The sequence below is a fragment of the Molossus molossus genome, unplaced genomic scaffold (assembly GCF_014108415.1).
Source record: "Molossus molossus isolate mMolMol1 unplaced genomic scaffold, mMolMol1.p scaffold_m16_p_10, whole genome shotgun sequence".
Taxonomy (NCBI): Eukaryota; Metazoa; Chordata; class Mammalia; order Chiroptera; family Molossidae; genus Molossus; species Molossus molossus.
Window position 1 is genome coordinate 31,760,753 of NW_023425345.1, and position 22,847 is coordinate 31,783,599.

The window sequence follows — 22,847 nt, forward strand, 5'->3', positions numbered from 1 at the left end:
ACACAATTCTGTCCTTCATGAAGTCTGCTATCTAGTGAGGATTATTACAATAACTTTTTTTCAACCTTCCACAGGATGAGTCACTAATTGGTGCTCGTCCAAAATGTGTTCTCTAAAAGATGACCTACTATTTGTACTCTGTGTGCCCAGCAGAAATATCCTTGATGTGCAACAAGTAATATTAATAGTGGATATCAATTATTAAAGACCCGCCTGCCCCCAAGGGCTGTGGTTAACTTTATGTATGTTAGCTCATCTAACTTATGAATTTAACAAATACATATTGATTATTTCTCTAGGTAATAAGCATAGAGTACCGACAGGATCTCTGCTTCCATAGATCTTAAGAGGAAGAGACAGACAAGGAACAAACAAATAAAGATATAGTATGTCAGATCATGTTAAGTGCTATAGCGAAAACCCAGTAAGTCATGTAAGGAATATGTGTGGGGGAGGTCACAATTTAAAATAGGGTTGTCAGGGAATGGCTCACCAAGATGATGACATTTGGGAACAACTGAAAGAGATGAGGAAAGAGTCACACATGTCTGGGGAAGATTCTAGGCTCAATGAACAGAAAATTCATTAAGTGGTTCTTGATTTATTGTGGTGAAGGAACCAGACCATTGATAAAACTATGAACCTCTTAAATACACCATACAAAAATGTCACTTTTCAGTGGGGTTTATGGACCCACTAAAATGTAGGTTGTGCAAAACTGATATAAAGTAACCCATTTATAAACCTGAATATTTTCATAACTACATCTTTTCCTTGCCTTGCTGAATAGGTTTTTGCTATTAATATTTCAAATACATCACCATAATTACCAGTCTCTAATCACAAAGTGGCCCCCCAAAAAATGCAAATCAAGATGATCTTGTGATGTCCTTTTATCAGGTATCTTTTCTCTAGAGGGTGCAATTGGACCAGAGAAATAGGCTCGGGAAGGGTAATCTGAGGACAAGTGTGATGCTCGGGACTCTGGATAGAATTATCCCAGTCTTCCCATTCAGCACTGGCTCTTTAATCCAGCTGCCATTGTAACCTTATTAACAGAGAAGAGGGTAGAATTAGAAATAATTTACACTCAGATTAATAAACTGAAAAGAAGAATACCTTCTGGATAAATGACTCAAACAGCCCATGTGTCATTATCAGTTTTCTAGAATCAGCATTGCGGTTGTTCTTCTAAATTCACTACTAAATACAGCATCATTAGCCACAGTCATAAAGTTATTGCTTGTCCTCTGACTCCAAGAAAATTATGATCTTACCAAGTGTTGGATAGTTGATCACCAAGAGAGTATGTGACTTATAGTCATTATTTTATAGTAAATGAGCCTGTATAAATGTCTTACTTTTATTTTCTTTACTATAGTAGATAATTGGGTCAATATGGTGTAATGCCTATGAACCAGATCTTTTGGCTGTGTCTTCAGAAAACTGCTATTAGATGCTGGTGTGGTTTGGTGATTCAGATTCAAGGATAGCTGAGAACTCAAACAAGTACCCTAATGAGTACTATGCATGCAATATTTTTAACCTGATGTTAAACGAGTCTGTAGTAAAGAAAATGTTCTTTTTATATAGGTACAGATATGAAAGGTATCCTTCTTCCTCCAATTCCACTCTTCGCACCTCTCCGTGTATCCTGGAGTCAAACAGCCAGTTACCAACCTCAGTTATGGAAAAATCACAATCTGCAATAAATAATGGTAAGATGACTTTGTTTTGATTTTAATGACTAGAAAAGCTTTTTAAAAAGACTTTATATGTTCCTTTTTATGGACAAAATGTACAATGTTTGCTGTCAAAAGATTTACTACTTAAATTGAGATGTTGTAGTGCCATAAAAATTCACAGAATATGAAGCGGTATATGATGAGACCCTAAGAAAATACATAGACAATCAAATCTTATGCTGATGACTGAGGAAAGCCTTCTGGTGATTCCAAATAAGGCGGGCTTCGAAATCAGGGTACGACTAGTTTAGCATTTACAAGTCTCTGTCCATTGCTCAGATATGAAAGAAATATATTTTTTCCTGAGAACTCAGGAAACTCAATTTAATTTCTGTATTTAGCCTCTTATCATCAGAATGGCAAAAAAAACTGAATCTCAATGTTTTCCTAATCTTTACCCAGAGGCTGCTTGCATTCTAAGGAGGTTATGTAATAGTAAAAGGGGGAGTTGCCAGAGGGGGATTTTTGGTGTTATTGGTGCCCTGTCATCTTAGACATCTAATCCTTCTGGCCACAGTGTTTGGTCATACACATCCTCTTGGGGTCATCTTATGTCCATGTCTGTGTTTTTTTTTTTTTTTTTTAGCACAGCGGTTCTCTCTGATGCAGGAGTGCCTACCTTGGAAACATGAATATCATTCTACTTTGCACACAAGATAGGAGTCGGGGAATTGGTTAGCATTACACAGTGATGCTATGTATGAGCCCCCCTCAAGGACATGGGAATCACCTCTTGTGTGTTCCTGGAGACACTGGAAACCCTAGTTACACTGTGCAACTATTTCATGGTTGGGGTCTTTCCACCTTCCTGGACTTTGCCTGCTCATGATGACACAGGTTCATCTACCCACAGGTGTTTGCCAGTATGTCTGGGATGCTGCACAGGCAGCACCTGAAATGCCCTCTCTCCATAGCCTTTCAGTATCCGTATGCTCAACTCTTCTTCCCCACCACCCCTGTCTCACTCCCTATTCCTAGCCTGGGATCAAGATCTATAGAGTGTGGAAGCCTTTCTTTTATATACCTGTTACCCACCCAAATCTTTGACCTATACCATAAAACCTTTTCACTTCTCTAATACCCTCATTAATGCTTACTTTTGAGATGTGTTTGTCCTGGGCAGTGAACACTAGAGGTCTGGCTGTTGAGAGGGAAGGGCCAGAGGATTAAAATAAATATAGAAACAGGAGAGGAGAATGTTGGGGAGGACATTCTGGACTTAGAGAAAATAACAGATGATAAATTTCAATCAGATCCACATAAAGAGTCAAGGAACTGAACTGTAGAGTTTGGGATTTCAACTGTAGACCACATACAGTCATTGAAAATATTTTTTTTTGTTTTTATTTTAAACAATAAGGGAAGATATAAATGCTAACATAATGAATTAAAAAATATTTAAACCTCTAAAAACATAAGGTTGAGCTCTGACCTTAGCACCATCTTCTTAGAAAACTCCACATCATGAGAGCCAAGTAGAGAAAGAAGCAAACACACAGGCTGAGGTGCAGAAGAAGAAAGATGAGACAGGTCCAAGTGAACCTCTACTTTGTGCACCCATGGAAGCCACAGGAGCAGAAATAAGGGAAGGCATAGACCAGGGACACTGGTACAAATTTTAGGACTGCATGCCTGCTCTCTAGAACTTCTCGATGGATCTAGAACAAACATGCCATCTGATCTGTACAACCACCTTTTGAGACCCACCCTGCTCTTAAGAAGTAGTCCCTTTTAGTCCTTTGCCCTGGACCTGTGACATTCTGGACTGGTTCTGTTCTCAGTGTAGCTGAATGTAACATGTACAATAAATCATCTCTTCTGTCTTAGCTAAAGAAAAACAACAACCATAAGATTTAGAGGTAAGGAGTGAAAAATGTTTTTAATGTAAAGAGACAGGTTATTCAGTATGTACAAAGTATAAGGCTCACAACTTAATCCTTTTCTTTCCTTTAAAGTCATAGACATATGTGGGCATTAGACACAGTAAATACAAGGTTCATCCTAAAGAGGAAAATGGGGTAAATATAGGACTCTTCTCAAAAATGCTCTGTACACTACCTCCATTTCCCCATGATACCCTAGAGCAGAGGTGTCCAACAGAACTGTGTGTGATGATGGAAATGCTCTCTAACATGCTGCTCAATACCATAGTCATTAGCCTCCTGTAACTACTAAGTACTTGAAATATAGCTAGTGTGGCTAAAGAACTGAATTTTGAGCTCTATGTCATTTAAATTACTTTACATTCCAACAGCCACATGTGGCTTGTGGCTACCATATCGGAAAGCACAGATCTAAGGTGTCTATACTTATAAGACTTACCTACCAGCAAGCTTCTTAGAACAACACTAATAAATAATAGGGCTAGACTTGACATTAGAATCACATTTTGGAAAAAAAAAATCCTGTGGTATTTGGGGGAATGGAATAGAAACCTAGAAGATGAGTGAATAGCCAGGTCCCTTGGCTACATTTCTAGAAATGGTGGAATCAAGACGGGAAGCAAGGTGACTTCACGGCGATTGTTTTTGTTTTGCAGTCAGATTCATCTACGTGAAAGCATGTGCCCCAGTTCTTCATAACCCATGCTTCACCTTCAAACATTGCTTTAGGGATTACTAATAGGTGAAAATAACTCCTGCTTCATAGGATTGTTAGGAAAATTCAATGTAAAAATTGAGCCACTTAGCCCAGTGATTGGCAGGAAGGTAGCCTTGAGAAAATGATTGCTGGAGGTTGTTATTATCCTTTTTATTATAAGTGACTAAACCCTTCAAAGTATATTTCATTTATGATATTGGAGTAATTATCTAACTTCACATATTCATATTAAGACATGAAAGCATTTAAAAATTGTTAGCTTTGAATTTCACTCTAAAATTACTACTCTCAAGGGTTCTTTTTGTTGGAATAGTTACGATACTGAAGCTTAGAGGGTTTTTCATATTTATATATATTGTTTTCTAAATATGAGCCCTAAAGATTGTTATTCACTATCAAACAATTGTGATTATAGACAATACTATCCAAAGTAGCATTTCTATCATCTATATTAAATTTTGAATTTCAGATAAAACTTGGTCAGCAATAACATTACCAGTGATTTCTGCTGAAAAGTAGAAAAGTTTAAGGATTAAGGCAAGAATAGCCTTTGTCCAAAATTTTATGTTTTGTCCCAAACCAGAGGATATTAAGTGTCATTGAAGTATAGGAATTCCAAGAACTTTGTTTAAGTATGAAACAGAAAGAAGAGAGAAAAGTAGTAAAGTAACAGGAACAAGAAGCAATAGAGTTCCTTGGTCAAAGTTTCTGAAAGAATATACTACCTAAACTATTGAAGTTACAAAACATTTTCCGACCTTGGTCAAGCCTATCAAATTATGTCTGGGTCTCATTTTACATCTGCACTCTAATCCAATTTTAGGACAACTTGTAGAAATGCAGAATAAATATTTAACTTTGATAGTAATCTTATTTCATTATTATTTGCTTTCCTTTCAAGAGTGCAAAGTGGACACCAGCTCTTCCATGTGGGTTTATGTTTTCCTGGGGAACCTTCTTCGTGGAATTGGAGAAACTCCCATTCAACCCCTGGGCATCGCCTACCTTGATGATTTTGCCAGTGAAGACAATGCGGCTTTCTATATTGGTAAGGTCCACCTCATCTACCTTCACAGGAAGCAGGGTACCTGGTTTCCTCAACTGCATTCTAAACTAAATCGGGTGTGGAAGGCTTTTTATTTAATCTCCAACTCCTTTATTCAGTTCATACATTTCTAAAGTCCACACTGGGGATTTGAATAGTAAAAAAAAAAATTCAAATAGAGGGTCCTGTTGCCTTAGAGAAGAACATCAGATTAAAAGAGATAACTGAGTTCAAAGGCAATGATGTCTGGCCATGGGTAAGTATCTTCATGGACTTCATGGACTGCTAAAGCACGTAGGTGACATACATATATGTCAGAGTCAGTCCTGGTGTTATTTTCCTACTAAGAAGTAATTAATGCCTTAAAAATGTTCATTCTTCTTACAAAACTAAGAAGGACTTATTTTCTAATTCAATGAGGTTGAAAAATTGACAAATTAAGTACACTTGAGTAAAGAGTTGATGAACTATTTTCAGCTACTAACCAGATCTCATTCACACTTATTGTTTTAAAATGTATTAATTTACAAAAACAAGAAAATGGCACCTTATTTTATTTATTTATTTATTTATGCATGTATGTATGTATGTATGTATGTATGTATGTATTTATTTATTTATTTATTTATTTATTTATTTGGTGCAGGCTGTGTGCAGACAGTCGCAATTATAGGACCGATCTTTGGCTTCCTGTTAGGATCATTATGTGCCAAACTGTATGTTGACATTGGGTTTGTAAACCTAGGTAAGGCATGTCTTGTTATTTATTCATTTATTTAACTGTAATTTTATGGTGTAGAAAATAGCAAATCAACTTTTTATAAGTTGACAGAATGCTCATCTTTCATAAAATGAAAATAGTCCATGAAAAACTTATTATTGATAGAGTCATCAGGCACATTCATAAGTGTAATGAGAAATTGATGGTGATTAGAACTGATGACCCATGGTTTGTGATTTGGAGGGTGTCTCCCTTTTCACTTCTGGTTAGCTGGTTAGCCAGTTCAAATGCATTCCAGCACAGTTATGACTAAAAACTGTGGTTATTTGTTGGCTCTTGTTGGCTTCAGGTGTATCAACATGTATTACTGTCACATCGATTGATAATGTATGTGTTGACTTGCCAGAAAAACTGAGGATTGAAAGCTTTCTGGCAACCAACATCCCCTTCTTTACTGCACAAATCTTTCAGGTGGAGGCATGTGGGGTGAGAGTAGCTCTCCTTCAGGGGGAGAGCTTGTGTTGGGGGTAAATGGGGGACCTCAGCTATGAACTGACTTCTTCCCTTGTGAGATGCACCCCCTAGGCATATATAGTACTTCTGTGTTTTGTTTTATAAACAATTCCAAGAAAGCAATTAAAAAATATTTCACTTTTTGAAAAATTCTGGAATTGCTCTTTGAAATCACTATGTTAAAACAGAATGCCAAACTCTCGCTCTGGTTGGCCCTCCTTACTCACATAAAGTGCAGGTATATCCAAAAGTTTTATGTTTTATTTATTTACTAAGTCATTAACCTCCAAAATGTATTCTACATATACTTTATCCCCGGTGCCATTTTACCACAGAGAACAAATAGCTGAGTTTATTGACTCCTTGAATTTTACAGTCCAGTCCCAGAGACTGATACGCAGAGGAGAGCAAGGTGTGATGGGTGCCAGAGGACAAGGTTAGGGGGAGCAATGAGCATGCAGGATAAGCTGGTGCAGACACTTTACCGAGTAGGCTGCGGTGGCGGTTGGGCCTAGTTGTCAAAGAATGTGCTATTTTGTTACTCTCACAGAGGGTGGTGCAGGTGGAGTATAGTACTATGTTTTACTGGTTCACATATATATAAACAACTCTTGGTTTGGCTCAAAAAACTTTGTCAATGTTTAGCTTTTAGTCCAATGAGAAATAGTGTCCAAAAATAAAGTTTTTACAGTAAGTTATTGGTGTACAAATCTTGCTTCAAACCTACAATAGCTCTGAACTATTATTAAAATCATTTAATAAACAGCATTATAGTGCTTCAGACTAGATTTGAGCCACAGGGTGCAGGACATAACTCTTTCTTTGAGTAAAATCTTAGACCTTCAATTTATAAATCAGAGGAAGTAGCCCTGATGTGGCGTAGCTGGCGGAGGCTTTGAACCCTCCAAGCTCTCCCTCACATGCCGCTCTCCCTGCCATGGGCCCAGGGGCCCCTCTGCGGAACCCCAGAGCAGGGTTTAGAAACCCTGGGTTCCCTGCCTTTCTTTAGACTCTATACTTATGACCTAAGGAACAACAAAAGAAATCATCATGCTCCACCCTCTGTCCTTCAAAAATCAACATAATAATGTTCAGATGAAAAAAAAAGCTATGTGCGAATTATTAGGTATTTTGATAATGTGATCGAGCTAATGCTAGGATTCTTTTTTTAAAGAGGTTTGTTTCAACACATTAGCTTTGGAGCATATGCTATTTAGCCATCCTCTCTCTGTTTCAGATCACATCACTATAACCCCAAAGGACCCCCAGTGGGTAGGTGCCTGGTGGCTCGGTTACCTAATCGCAGGAGTCATAAGCCTTCTTGCAGCTGTGCCTTTTTGGTGTTTACCTAAGAGTCTCCTGAAACCCCAAAGTAAAGAGGATTCCAATTCCTCCACTGAGAAATCCAAGTTTATTATGGATGATCACACAGAATACCAAACACCGCACAGAGAAAAAGCAAAAATGATGGACATGGCACGAGGTGAGCCAGATTTTCCCTGATTTTGAAACACTTTTAGTTTTCCTGTATGAACTTTATAGGGGAGCTATAAGTCATACCCTTCTCTCTCCTTCATGTGTTCAGAAAAATATTGAGAAACTATATAGGAAGCAGAAATGAAGATTTAAAAGTTAGTTTTATTACTGGAAAACGAATGAAGAACATGCTCTAGAGTCTGGGTAACCTTCCTTGTTGACACCCCCACCTCACCCCTCCTCAGTGTAGACCTTGCAACTGCCCCTACAAGATTGCTGCTTCTCAACAGCCTGGGTGGACAGAAAAGAAAAGAATGAATCTTCAGGGATTGTGGCCTTTTAAAACAGATGAGATTCACCCATTTGAGAGATGTGTACCAGTGCATGTGCCCCAGCAATGACGACAGGAGTGTTGTGGTGAAGTATCCCCACATGATCATGGGTATCCACGAGAAAGAGTAGTTCGCCTCAAGTGGTCCTGGAAGGACCCCAGCAAGCAATATTCACCTTTTAGGAAGTCTTCACATTTCTGTCTGGCTTCGTAAGAGGAAGAAGGGTGAATGCCAAAGCTCATTTCTTACACAGAAGTTCATGCATCAAATGGAGACAATGTTCATATGCCTTTCTTTGTGACGGACCCAAGTTTGAAAAATAAACCAGAAAACTGAAGTTCTTGATGTCCTGCCTATGACTCCCTGCTCTGTGGTGAGGGAGTAGTTAGTTCTTCTTGCCTTTTACCCACATCGGTTAGAGGAATCTCTTTTTGTCTGACTTATACCTCGGACTATAATACAGATTTTATGCCCATAGAAGTGAGCCCTGTGTCTAGATCTGAACTGGCCAAATCTCATCTTTGACTTGCACCAATGGCTTGATATCCGCAGTGTGTGAGGGTGCCACACTAGAACTGCAGGTGATACTATGACGATGGGACTCAGACATCTAAGCCCTGATGCCAAGGCTGTATCTTCTGCCAAGTATGACTCTGTCTTCAATCTCTCCGTGGTATTTTTGTCTTACAGATTTTCTTCCATCACTGAGGAGTCTTTTTGGAAATCCAGTGTACTTCTTATATTTGTGTGCAAGCACCGTTCAGTTCAATTCTTTATTTGGCATGGTGACATATAAACCAAAGTACATCGAGCAACAGTATGGGCAGTCATCCTCCAAGGCCAACTTTGTCATTGGTACGCTCCTCTTCCTCCATGCTTTCCCATGGGTGCTATCAGCTCCATCTTGTCAGCTCTTAGTAGTTTTAGAAAAAATGGTTCTAATATTTAGACTGAAGATAATTTATGGCATTTTAGATAGGAAGTAAAAAAAGTGAGTAAAAATAGCTAAATAGCATTTAGATAGTCTGTGATACAACATTTAGCAAAAATTAGTCACAATATCTGGGTGAGTGACCATGAGAATATCACATAGATTAAACATGCCTTTTATTAGGAGATTGTTAATAATAAATATTTATGTTTCAAGCACCAATATCTCATAACAGTGGACATTTTACCTGATCACTCTCTAGAATTATAAAAAAGGAGCATTTATACAGGATAAAGATAATCATTACAAAACAAAGTTTGTATTTGCTCAATTATGGATATATAATTTTTCTGTAACTATCTGGGATAATGGGCACTTAGCAGTTGCAAATCTAATAGACTCTGTTTAGACTATTCTTTCTCTAAATTGTAAACATTCAGGCTATACCACGGAACTTTTACTTTCAACATTAACTGGTTTGAATTAATTTAATTGTATTATTTGCTAATTGACCTAAAGAAATATTTTAGGGTTTTTTCTCCAATACCCCATCCATGCCAATCAATGTTTTAAACTGACTTTAAGAAGAATAGGAGAGAAATAAAAGTTTGAGACATTCTTTTTATTTTAAAGTTTCCTTTATGTTTATTGCTATAATGAATAACTTACAAGCAACAGTGAAGTCTATAGACCTTAAATGTATAGCTCAGCTAAATAAATATTTATGTATACATATCTGTGTAGTAACCTTCGTCGAGAGCAAGTAGCATATTTCAGTACCCCAAAAGGGGTTCAAACCTCCTTCTAGCTCTTTCCCATAGCTAATACCTATTCTGAACTCTGTCATCTAGGTCAGTCTTGCCTGTTATTGAACTTTATAAAGATAAAATAATATGTTAGGTATTCTTTTGTATCTAGCTTATTTTAATTAAAGTGAAATCTTATGGGATTCATTCATGTTGTATGTAGAAGTTTTTATTTATTTATTTATGTGTAATATTCTATCACATGAATATACCATAGTTTATTTACTCATTGATTTTTATTGTTAATGGTCATTTGGATTGTTTTCTGCTTTTGGTTATTTTAAATTATACTACATGATCATTCTATATGTAGTATGGTGAGCGTATACACTCATTTTTCTTGGCTATATCTTGGAGAAGAGTTGTTGGGACATAGGGATTAGGTACATTTAGATCTAGTAAATATTGCCCAAACAATATTTTACATACGAGTTATGCAAATTTATGCTCCCATTAGAAGTGTTAAGAATGTTCCAGTTGCTCCCCATTCTTATAACACTTAGTATGATCAGTCTTCTTTATTGTTACCATTCTTATGGGGTGTAGTGGTTTCTCATTGTGGTTTAATTTGTACCTAACTGCTTAATGATGTTGAGCACTTTTTACAGGCTTGTTGATTGTTTCAACATTCTTTTTTGTTTAATTATATTCAAGTTGTTTGCCCACTTTTATTGAGTTGTCCATCTTTTTCTTATATATTTGTAGGAGTACTGTACTTTTCTCTTGATACAAGTTCTTTATTATACATGTATTATATTTTTTCACAGACTTTAATTTTTCATTTTACTTTCCTAATGGTGAGCTTCTTAATTTTAACTAAGTCCAATTTTCAATCTTTTCCTTTGTCATTAGCCTGTTTTAAGAAATCTTTTTTCAAACCTGAAGGCCATAAAGATGTCTTCCTAATATTTATACTAGTAGCTTAATTGTTTTAACTTTTACATCTAGGTTGTAATCCATTTTATTTTATTTTATTTTTATAATATGATGAAGAATATCCAGCTTTACTTATCAACGTGAAAAGATCATCTTTTCTTCATGAATTTTAGCAAAGGGAAATTTCTTTAAGTGTATTTTCATTTTCATTATTTAACTTGTTCATAAGAGATTTTGGGGATATTTGATTTTGCTCTCACTAGAATGATGAACTTTTAAATTTCAAATTGAAAGTTTATTTTATAAAGGAAATTTAAAAGCATTTTTTTGAGGAAGGGTATTTATAGTAGAAAATGAGATATATAATCTCATTCCATTATTGGATAGGTAATAAATGAAATACCTTTGTCTATGAAATTATTTTTAAGGAGAATTAGCATAGATGAAAGAAATAAATTCTGAGAGATTCAATGGCCTGCCCAATAGCATGCATATGTTTCATATGTATATTATTATATAGCCAGGAATAAAATTATTTTTCCTGAGTTTCTGAGTTATATTTTTTCATCGGGCATAATTATTTTTGGAAAACTGACAAGAAGATTCTAATTGAAAAATTTTTGAATTGTGGATGTTTTGTTTCTTTTCATCCATGACCCTTCTCTGTACACTCATATGGACTCTGAGATCCAAACTCATCATCAGAATTTTTTAACCCATCTATCAAAGTTTGCCTAAAATTCTAATTCCTCACAATTCCTGTCATGCCCTGTCCATAGGTAATTCAAGCACTTTTCTGACAGGTAACTAATAGTGTAATAATTTCAGGTACTTATAGCTAGGATCATTTTCTGAGTGTATCTTTGTTTCACATTAGTAAGTGGGGGATGCACCAGAGTAAGAATAAGTGGGTAATTTAATCAACATCTCTAACATTTATTTTGATTATCTTTAGAATGGTGAAAATAAATACATCATTAGGTTGAAATATAGATTTTAAAAATATAAAATGCATTGTCATTCAATAAATATTGTATTTCCCACTTCTTTTCTTCTGTCTTCCTCCTTTCTCTTTTCTCCTTCATTTTTTCCTTTGGGCTTTAAAGAATGCTCCTTTCTGTGGCGAAGTATGAAGAGGCAGGAAGAAAGCACATTTTCTCTCTCCTCTCAGAGAAGAGGTGTGACATGGGGGAAATAAACAGAAATTTCCCTATGTGTTCAAAGGCCAATTATTACAATAATTTATTTTTGCTGTACATAATTTTGTATGTTTGCCATATTCTTTCTAAAGTTTAGAAATAGCATTTCTCATGTTAATGACTTTAATTTTGCAAAGAAAATAGACAACAAAAAATATTTCAACTTCAGAGACTAGAGAGTATGTTGTAAAACAATTTTGCTTTTTTTAAGTCTGTGGGTTTTTTAAATTTTTCCATTGTAATTTCTGCTGAAAGAAGTTTGGATAGACAGTTTAATTTTCCATTTAAGCTTCTTCTATTACTATTAAGTTACATGCAAATGGTTTTATCTTTTCTTCTCCTTCTTAATACACAAATAGTAATCACTTTTGCTTAATTTCTTGTAATTAATTAAATAAGACAGTTTTCAGTAGACAATACATTGACATTAACTATCAGCAATGACAACAATTATCTTAGAGGCATCACACAGAAAAGGAAAATTTAAGATAATTACTTGGGGAAAGGTGCTTACAATAGAAAACAATTTTTTTGTAGCTAAGCTATCATAGCAAATTTAATCATTGTATTATGATGTGTTTTAGAATTAGGTAAAATTATTTTAAAAATCCATGATGGAAAATAATCTTAATTTGTGAAGAAAAATACTTGTATTATGCCCAAGAATAGTGGATAATTTTACTTCTTTGTACCCAATTGGCTATAAGAGTGTGAAAAGCCCCGTGATTTTTCTTTGCATTAATCTCTCTGTAAAATTCAGATATTAATATTGATTTCTTCCAACATTAGAGTAATATTGTGAAGGTCCATTACATAATATGAAATTTTACTTCACTGGGAGAGACACTGCAAATATCCCAAAGTTCTATTATTGTAATTCGTTATTATTTCATCTCATACATCTGTATGAATATCAAAGTTTCCAGTTTATATGCTAATTTTGCTGACCATCTCAAAACATTTAACACATCTCTCATAACTCTTGTTTAGGACAGTAATAAAGAAGAGGGTCTTTATTCTGAATGAGAGTGCTGAAATAATAACAAATTAGCTGAAATTTCCTCTGGTTTTACTGATTGGATAAATTTATTATATTCAAAAGCAAATACATAAAATTAATTAAAAATAAATTGCCTATGTTAGTGTAAATTACAACTAATATTTCCATTTGGAATATTTAGATGGTAAACATTTTAATGTCAACATATTTTTCAGGAAACTTGCCAGACAGCTTATAGATGCCTAGGGAAGTTGAAAGGGAGAATCAAGCAAATAGTATATTTGTTGTTTTTTTGTTTTGAGGTTTTTAAAAATTTATCTTTATTGTTGAAAATATTATAGATGTCCCTCTTTTTTTCCTTTATTGACCTCTTCCACTCCAATCTCCTACCCCAGAATGTCTTACTAACCTTTTTTGAAATCTGTTATAATTTAGTTATCTTGAAATACAAAAGTTAACCTATCCAGTAGAAACGTGATAAATGAATAAAGTTTATTTAGTTAGTACTTTATTTTATGGAAAACTGTCTGAGCAAGGAGCACAGGATTCCATGATGAGCACAGTTCTTTCCTTGAAGGTTAGATTGGAGGGTGAGAAGTGTGAACCAGACAAGCTAACAGGTGATTGTGCTAAGTGCTAAGGCTGCTGCCCATGGGACCCTGCAAAGAGCCTCAGGCTGGGGGGAAAAAAGACTTTTGATGACCAACTTGTGCACCCTGATTCCAGACATGTCTCCTGAAGGCACCATATGGCTAGTGGGGACAGTTTTAAGTACTCTAATTAGAAGAAGCCCAGAGTATTCTGGAGAAAAACACCTGATCTTGGAGTCCGAAAAAACATCTCTAAGAGAAGGTGTTGATAACTAAGTCAAGAGCAATAGTATAAAAGGGTGTTAGAAGATGAAAGTATGGGAAGAGCAGTGATGTTTTGGAAGGATGTTGTATCAGACAAAGTAAATATTTTGTGCAGAAGGACCTAGAGGCAGAGAATGCATGAAATTTTCTAGAATTTTCAAGAGAACACAGGCCTCCAAAAGGAGGTCAGTTAAGAGAGGACAGTCCTGACTTTTAACTATCCATACTGAGAGAGAAATGCCCTGAGAATAATCCCATTTAGAGTCTCTGGCTCTTCTAAGTCAGATGGGGGAGGGAAAGGCCAATGGAATGCAGAGCCATCATGGGGCTACAATAGGTATTCTTAGTGCTATGACTCCTCATGTCCCAGATTTGATTTTTACTTTGCAAAATAATAAAATAATAAGCATATTCTCTGAAGGTTTTCATTCAGAGCCTGGTTTTCAGAAGGTATTTTTTTCCATAAACCTCTTTTGTGAAATAAAATTGAGAGAGAGAGAGAATAAAATTCTGCATGCTCTTCATGTCCATATTGGGTCTGTGGGATATATTTCAAAGTCAAGTGCTATGTATGTGTGAAAATAGGGACTTCACTGTTACACAGCAAATCATGACAGCACTTAATTCTTGGGAAGGAAGACAGACCCTGGAACAGAGGGAGAATCAGCTTTATAAACTTGCTATTTAAACAATCAGAAAAATTGGGAGAAAGAATTGGCATTTATTAACTTGGGTCATGAGTAACCAGGTTTGTTGTATTATTTTTTAATATCTGCTCTCTTTAAAAAACAAAAACAAAAAAAAACGTAAACAGCTGCCTCTTCGCCTATTTCTGGCTCTTGAGGGGCCCAGTGTATGCTCATCTCTGCCACTTGCCAAACCCACAAACCTCTGTTCAGCCGGAGAAACAAATTAGCATTTCTTTTTCAGTTTCACTAGTTTTATGATCATGCCCCTTCAAGGTGGGTTGATTTCCAATGTGATCATTTTAATGTTAACTTAATGTATAGTCAAATCATAAGAGATGCAACAAAATGCCTTCATCTATTAATACATGGTGAAAAGATTTAAAAAATAAAGCAGTGTGATAGCCAAAGATTGTTATGTGTTTGGTATTTTAGATTCTAGGAAGATTATTTAGGAGACTGGATATATAAATGGAAAAAGGAAGGGAGAAAAATATGATGTCAGAGGTTGTAATTTTAATTGAAAGATGTCACACTGGACTGTGTGTGAGTCAGAGGCAGGAGACTGGTGATTACCATATAGCACAGCAGATAATGAGCTCCTTTTGGAACCTTATTTGTTGGCCAGGATTTCTACAAGCTTCTATCCTTATCTCAAAAGTTCAAAATAATGTGGATATCAGTGATTGATGTGTAGAAAATATAAAAATAAATTCTAATTAGCAGAGAAATGGCTTATTGTTGAGCACCAGACTGCTCTTCTCTGGCATTATTTCTCAATTTAAAATCCAACCAACATAGCACCAGGTTTGATTTCAAACATAGAGGTATTCCACTCCCCCATCACAATATTTTAATCTTCGTAAATCTGATTGAATGAACTACTAATGACTTGATTGAATACTATTTTTGTGCAAGATATTGTGCTAAGAACTTTTCGTGTCATTTCATCACTACTATTAGCTACATATTATAAAGAGATGAGCAGACAGCTTTGGAGAAGTTCAGAGAATCACCTGTACTTACACAGCTGTTAGACTATAGAACTGAGGTCTAAACCCAGGCAGTTAGGTCTCTAGAGTCCAAGATTTCAGCCACTTTGTTAGACCTCTTCCTAGTGTCATTTTTAAGCCACATTTACTTGATTACTAAGAAGATTGCTCATCTACTGATCAAGAAAGTACATGTTATATATCTCTGCTGGAAAATGATGGGGAATGGATTTGTTGAAACCACATGGAGAGGAAGAGGGAATCAATGTAAAAAACAAACAAACCAGAAATCTAATAAGTCTAAGATGTTTTTAAAAAAAAAGAAAAGAAAAGAAAAGAATACTATCTCCTAAACTTTTTGAAGGACAGGCAGTATAACATAGTGATTGAAAACATAGGACTTGACATCGGATTCCCTATAGTCATCATGACCACAAACAAATTGCTCTCTGAAGTGAGAAGAAGAATATTCCCACCTTCTAAGGCTGTGGTGAAGAGTAAGTGTGATAGATAATATATCAAATGCTTAGCTGAGTGGCTGGTACGTCATAAACAAATAACAAATATAAAAGTAGTCAAATATACATTGTTTTGTTAGGAAGGATACAGAATTAAAAGGCTAAGAGTTGGGTTCTCAAAAAAATATTTTACAGAGGGAACCAGAGAATAGAACAAAGACCTTTAAATAAAAAACAAAAAACAACTCCTCCCAGTCCCTGTGCATATTATTTTTTATGTACAACCTTAGAGAACATTAACAATGACCAAACTGCCACTTGACTGTACTTGTGAGTCCTGAGACTGGACCAGAAACACACTGATTCACTGATGCATGCAGTGGTAATAGATTTCAAACCCTATGCTAGATATTGTGCCGTCAGAACTCTGAGACTGTCGGTTGTGCTATCATTAAACTATAATCTAGGCGTCCATTAAAATCTCTTGTTATGTATCAGTAGATGATAGTGAATGAATACCTCTGTAACATAAAATGACATAGTAGTCTAATAGTATACCATGAACTATTGCATAGTTTTGTATAATCCCTTAGAAAGTTTGTGTGAGTGTACTCAGATTTCTTCCGGAGATTCACAAAATGATATATTTTTCTTGTTCTTCAGGACTCATCAACATACCAGCAGTAGCCCTTGGAATATTCTCTGGAGGGATAGTAATGAAAAAATTCAAAATCAGTGTATGCGGAGCTGCAAAAATCTACTTGGGATCATCTGTCGTTGGGTACCTTCTATTCCTTTCTCTGTTTGCATTGGGCTGTGAAAATTCTGATGTGGCAGGACTAACTGTCTCCTACCAAGGGTATGTTTGCTCATGAAATAATCTGAAGAGATTGGCTTGCATAATCAGATTTAATTTTTGTAGAGCTTCACAATAACATAATTTTATTATTAGCTATCATAGCTATGGTAAGGGAATAATTGTTCCATTGTAGAATAGCTGATGGTATTTATTACATGAAAGCTGTCATTGTCACCAAAATCTGTCATCTCTTTTGAATTTTAATGTTTTAAAGAAATACTAAAAATGCTAAACCTAGCCCAACCATGTGGCTCAGTGGACTGAGCATCATCCCATAGACTGAGAGGTCCCAGTTCGATCTCCAGCCAGAGCAGATGCCCAGGTTTCAGGCTCCATCCCCAGTAGGTGGCAGGCAGGAGACAGCCAATCGCTGTTTATATCTCACATCAATGTTTCTGTCTCTCTCTCACTTCCTTGCTCTCTAAAAAGTCAATAAAGACATTATTTTAAAAAATGCTAAACCTATACCTTACTTTAGGGCAGCAACCTGATAGTGGAAAATACAAACCTTGAATCTTGCCTCTTCCCATTCTTAGTGAAGAGATATGGTATGGGTTAATCAATATAGTCCAATTTCAATGTTCTCATTTAAAAATAGAAATAATAACTGCCTTTTAAGGTTTTGTAACACTTAAGCAAGATAACATGTATGAAAGTGATTAATACTCCCTGGCACAAAATTTATATGCCATTCATGGAAAAAATTGTATTTTTTTTTCCTTGAACACCTAAGTAACTAGGAATGTCTCTATGCCACCCTTTGAGGTCTCTGTTGTGTTTAAATCAGGTGCAGTTTCAGGAGAAAATTCTATTCCTTGACCCAGTGACCCACATCACAGTTCTCTTTAACTCTTTGCAGTTGGCTCAAAGAATATTTATTGATATTTTCCGACCTATACCATCCCTATGGGTGGGTGATTAGGTTTCTTGGTTAACAGAGTCTATCACTCTTTTTTAAATTTTATTATTTTTAATTTTTTGAAATTAGTATTGATTTTTAGAGAGAGAGAAAGGGAGGAGAATAGAGAGAGAGTAACATCAATGTAAGAGCAGAACACTGATCAGCTGCCTCCTGCATGCTCCCCACCAGGGATGGAGCCCGGAACCTAGGCATGTGCCCTGACCAGGAAGGAATCAAACTGGCAACCTTTTGGTGCAAGGGATGATGCTCAACTAACTGGGCCATCTAGCCAGGGCTATCACTCATTTTTTAAATTAAAGTATACTTAACATACAATATTCCATGTTTTCAGGTGTATAACATAGTGATTCAACATTTATATACCTTATGATTTGATCATCATGGTAAATCTAGTAACCATCTGTCACCCAAACACAGTTATATTATTGATTATATTACCTGTGCTGTACATTACATCTCTGTGACTTTTTATTTTAAAATTAGAAATTTGTACATTTTATTCCCTTTCACCTTTTTCACGCATGACCCCACCTCCCTCCCCTGTGGCAACCTCAGTTTGTTCTCTGTATCTAGGAGTCTATTTCTGTTTTGTTTGTTCTTTTGTTTGTTTTGGGGGTTTTTTGTTTTGTTTTTTTTTTAGATTCCACATATAAATAAAATCATACAGTACTTGTCTTTCTCTGTCTGACTCATTTCACTTAGCATTATACCCTCTAGTTTCATCCATGTTCTTGCACGTGGCAAGATTTCATCCTTTTATATTGCTGAGTAATATCCCATTAGATATTATCACATCTTCTTTATTCATTTATTCATTCATCTGTCGATGACTATGTAGGTTGCTTCCGAAGCTTGGCTATTGTAAATAATGTTGCTATACACATAGGGGTGCTTATCTCTTTTCCAATATGTGTTTGTTGTTTTTTTTTCCCTTCAGATAAATACCCAAAAGTGGAATCTATCACCTTTAATATAAGGTTGCATCATAAAGAAACTATTTTGCCCTTTCCCTTCAAGAGTGCTTGCAATCACTCTGTCTCTGAACATGAGCTTCCACAGTCATTTCTTTATATCCATCCACCTAACTCTACAATACTGGTTTTAAAAAAATATCGAACCATTCCTGTATGCCATGCTGAGCTCCCTGATTGCATCTGCCTGTCTGACTGGAAGTACCTGTGGCTCAAAGGTCAACACCCCTGACATTACCTTCTGTACTGCTGGCTCAGCTGCTTCTTGCTTACTGCTTGCTTTCCAGCTCCCTTCCTATGCTTTCTTCCAAGCATATCTGTCTTGTCTCCATAGTCCGGTCTTCATCATTGACTTGGTTTCTGCTGTTGTTAAGTGAACATCAGTTATACTTTTGTTATCTAAAACGTCCAGGAAAATCAATGAATGCACAGTTCATATACCATGCTTCTGAAGTTATTACAGTGATGTTAGACTTACCTGAATGTAGCTTTGCCTTAGTAACAGGAATTTCAAGAAGGTTCTGGAGAGAGTAGAAGCTGTGTGCTATCTTTAGCTATCTCTATATTCATCATGGTAGATGGACAGTGATAAAGTACTTTGTATTTTGCAGTTTATAAAACATGTTAGATTTCATTATCTCCCTCGTATCATCAGAACACCTTTATGAGGTAAAGTTTGTTATCCTTGTTTAAAGAAAAGTGAGTTTAGAAAAATTAGTTTGCACCCGGCTGGGGTGGCTCAGTGGATTGATCATCCTCCCATGGACTAAGAGGTCTTGGTTTGAATCCTGGTCAGGACACATGCCCAGGTTGTGGGCTCGATCCCCAGTAGGGGGTGTGCAGGAAGAAGCCAATTGATGTTTTATCTCTCACATCAATTTTTCTCTCTCTCTCCCACTCTCCCTTCCTCTCTCTAAAAAATCAATAAGAACATATTTTTTAAAAAAGAAAAATGAGTTAGCTTCCTCAAACTATAATACTCTTTCTACAACGTCATGCTATCTCTAAGACAAAAGTAAATACGTAAACAGACAAGAGCAAAAAAAACTTTTGAAGTTCACATTAAAAGTATAATATTCTATTATAAAATATTTATAGTAAAGTATCAATATTTTAATTAATAAAATATATTTATTGAATGAATACTTGCTCCAAAAAGTGCTCACCCTGAAATACTATAACTGCATTGTAATACTGCTATCATTGTTTAAAACATTCTAAAACTCCTCTTTTGCTTTCTAAAATATTCTCAACAATGACAAAGTGTTAGCCTTTAAGAGTAGCTTTGCTACTGGAAGCAGCTGGAAAAAAATGGCAACATCAGCTTGACTATTTTGAAAGAAAAATTTCATTTGAATATAAACATTCTGGCATATTTGATAAAACTCATAACTGTCATTTTAAACATCTCTAGTGTCCACATATCCTTCATAAAACATGTATTCAATTAGTCTCTGCCTCCAGATTGCCCTGGATAATAAATTTAACTTACCTTCATTAATATAAGATAACTGGCTTCATAAAATACAGCCTGCTCCGCAAGGATTACTCTGTTTTGGTTCTGGACTTTCAACGGGAACACTGTGCAGAAGCTTTGGATGAGGTAGTGGATGAAAGCTTTCTTCTGCAATAATGAGAATAAGTCTGATGTGAGACAAGAATTTAGAATCCAGAGACATGTAAGGGTAATAACTTGTCACTAATAAACCTTGTGAATTTGAGCAAATTATCTGCTCACTGTGGACCTGACTTTCTTGATCTGCCAAATAAGATTGTCCTGGATCACACCCAGAGTCCTTTTAACTCCAACCTTCCCTGGTCTTAGCCCTACAGTATCCACGGTGCCCTGATTCTAGGCTTTCAAAGGCACATCTTTATACTTTCAGATACTACCAAATAGTCTCAGTTAACAGTTAATGCCTTATGGAAGAGACTACAATGAAAAATTCCTATATGACTTCTCAGGAGATCTGGTTAAATACCATTTCATTTTGCTTAGAGACATCTCAGAGGTCTGTTTACGTTTGAAATATTAGAATAGTACATCGATTAAATTATGATTGCTATTATTATAGAAAATACCTCTTAGATTGATGAATCAAAATGACTGATTCTTTTTCAAAAAAAAGTACCACTTTTCTCTGATTAACTTGTCAAAATCTTGTTTCATAGCCTACTGTGTTTGGGGGGCTGGCAATACAGAAGCGAATAAAACAAATAGTTTCTGTTTTCACCTAGAGTATATGACAGTGTATGGTTTTTTACATTTCTGATTTTTGGGGTGTTTTTTTGTAAAAAACAAAATGGGCGGAAGAGATTAAGCAAATAAATAAATTCGAAATGAGAGAGGAAAAAATGAATTATAAAGGGCAAATGGATAGAAATTAAGGATCAGATAGAAGAGACATATCATCGTTTAAGTATACCCTTAGAAGAGTAAAGATATAGGAATGGTGTAAGGAGAATAAGCATAGAAAGATGAGGTGATCCAGGTGAAAAGCAGAAATAGATGTGAGGGAGAAGGATTCCTGGGAGAGATGGAGGGAGAAAATACAATGAATGAGAGAGAACAAAAGAGAGCGAGAGAAAACAATCAAAATAAGATAATATTAACTGTTTTTAAAAGCCAGCTTTTTGAAGGCAGATATTGTCTCATCCATATTTGTAACCATCTTCTCCCAAAACAAGTATTTACAAAGCTTTTGAAAAATTTGTAATGAATTAATGAATGAGTAAGTCATTTAAAAAGCATGTGAAATAAAGTCAAAGGATATGGAAGAACTCCAAACAGTGGGAAGATATGTGGGAGAGAGGAAAGTTAGATATACTGACAATGCATTTATTAGTCAGACATACCCTAATAGGATGTGTAGCTCCTACAGATGTCAAATTCTGTTGAAACATTGACTGCTTGGCTCTATTTTTCTTCTCCAAACCATTAGCAATGCCAATCTATTGATGTTTAAACAACTCTGAAGGAAATTTACACACACTCTGCTTGTATTGCATTTAAGTAATGTCATAAATCGCTCTAAAAGTTTACTTTTCTGCCTTGTTAGACATTTTAATACATCTTTGCATAGAAATATATTGGAAGATTCTAGAGGCAATAGACATTAATAAAAACCATAAGCCAAGAACTAGATATTAATACAAAGTTCAAAACCTCCGTAGATAACTTTCAAGAGAATGCTGTTAATAGTGGATGGAGTAACAATTAATGACCAGAAGCTGATATATCTGATGACAGTTGTGTTTCCAAAGGCAAGCCTTGTTGGCAGTGCCATTTATGTCACTCAAGACATTGATCTATTCTTTTAATATTAGTACTCCCTGCTAAGAGGTAATATTTTATACTGTTACATTTCTTTTCAGAACCAAGCCTGTCTCTTCTCATGAACGAGCTCTCTTTTCAGATTGCAACTCAAGATGCAAATGTTCAGAGACAGAATGGGAGCCCATGTGTGGTGAAAATGGAATCACATACACATCAGCTTGTCTTGCTGGTTGTCAAAGCTCCACCCGGAGTGGGAAAACTATTGTAAGAAATATTCTCTAAAGTGTGTACCCCTGGGCCTGCGACAATCCATAATTTTATAACTCGGGGGGGGGGGGCTCTCAGGGGCCAACCCAGCATCAGAACACACTGGTGGGAACTCTGGCTTTTACTTTGCTCTTGTTTTATGTGTGGAGACAGGAAATACAATCATTGTTAGAGAAACTAGAATGGTTGAAAAAACTAGAATCAAGAAATGGGGCTTTGCAGATATGTAGTCTAATTCTCTCATTTTGCTTTTAAGGAATATTAACCTTGAATGTAAAAGTCTGTCATAAGATCATATAATAAATTCTGTATTGGA

At 35.7% G+C, this 22,847-nt stretch overlaps 1 protein-coding gene across 2 annotated transcripts in view; it reads left to right on the top strand.

The window, feature by feature from the left end:
- SLCO1C1 (solute carrier organic anion transporter family member 1C1) overlaps positions 1-22,847 on the top strand; it is a 43,252-nt gene that overhangs the window by 10,936 nt on the left and 9,469 nt on the right. Inside the window, exons 4-10 of one of the 2 annotated variants that reach the window (XM_036252327.1) lie at positions 1,594-1,718; positions 5,248-5,394; positions 6,038-6,136; positions 7,863-8,108; positions 9,124-9,288; positions 16,899-17,094; positions 22,363-22,528. In XM_036252327.1, coding sequence (XP_036108220.1) covers positions 1,594-1,718; positions 5,248-5,394; positions 6,038-6,136; positions 7,863-8,108; positions 9,124-9,288; positions 16,899-17,094; positions 22,363-22,528 — 1,144 coding nt within the window. The remainder of the gene's footprint in view (positions 1-1,593; positions 1,719-5,247; positions 5,395-6,037; positions 6,137-7,862; positions 8,109-9,123; positions 9,289-16,898; positions 17,095-22,362; positions 22,529-22,847) is intronic. The other variant, XM_036252326.1, reaches the window with a different exon arrangement.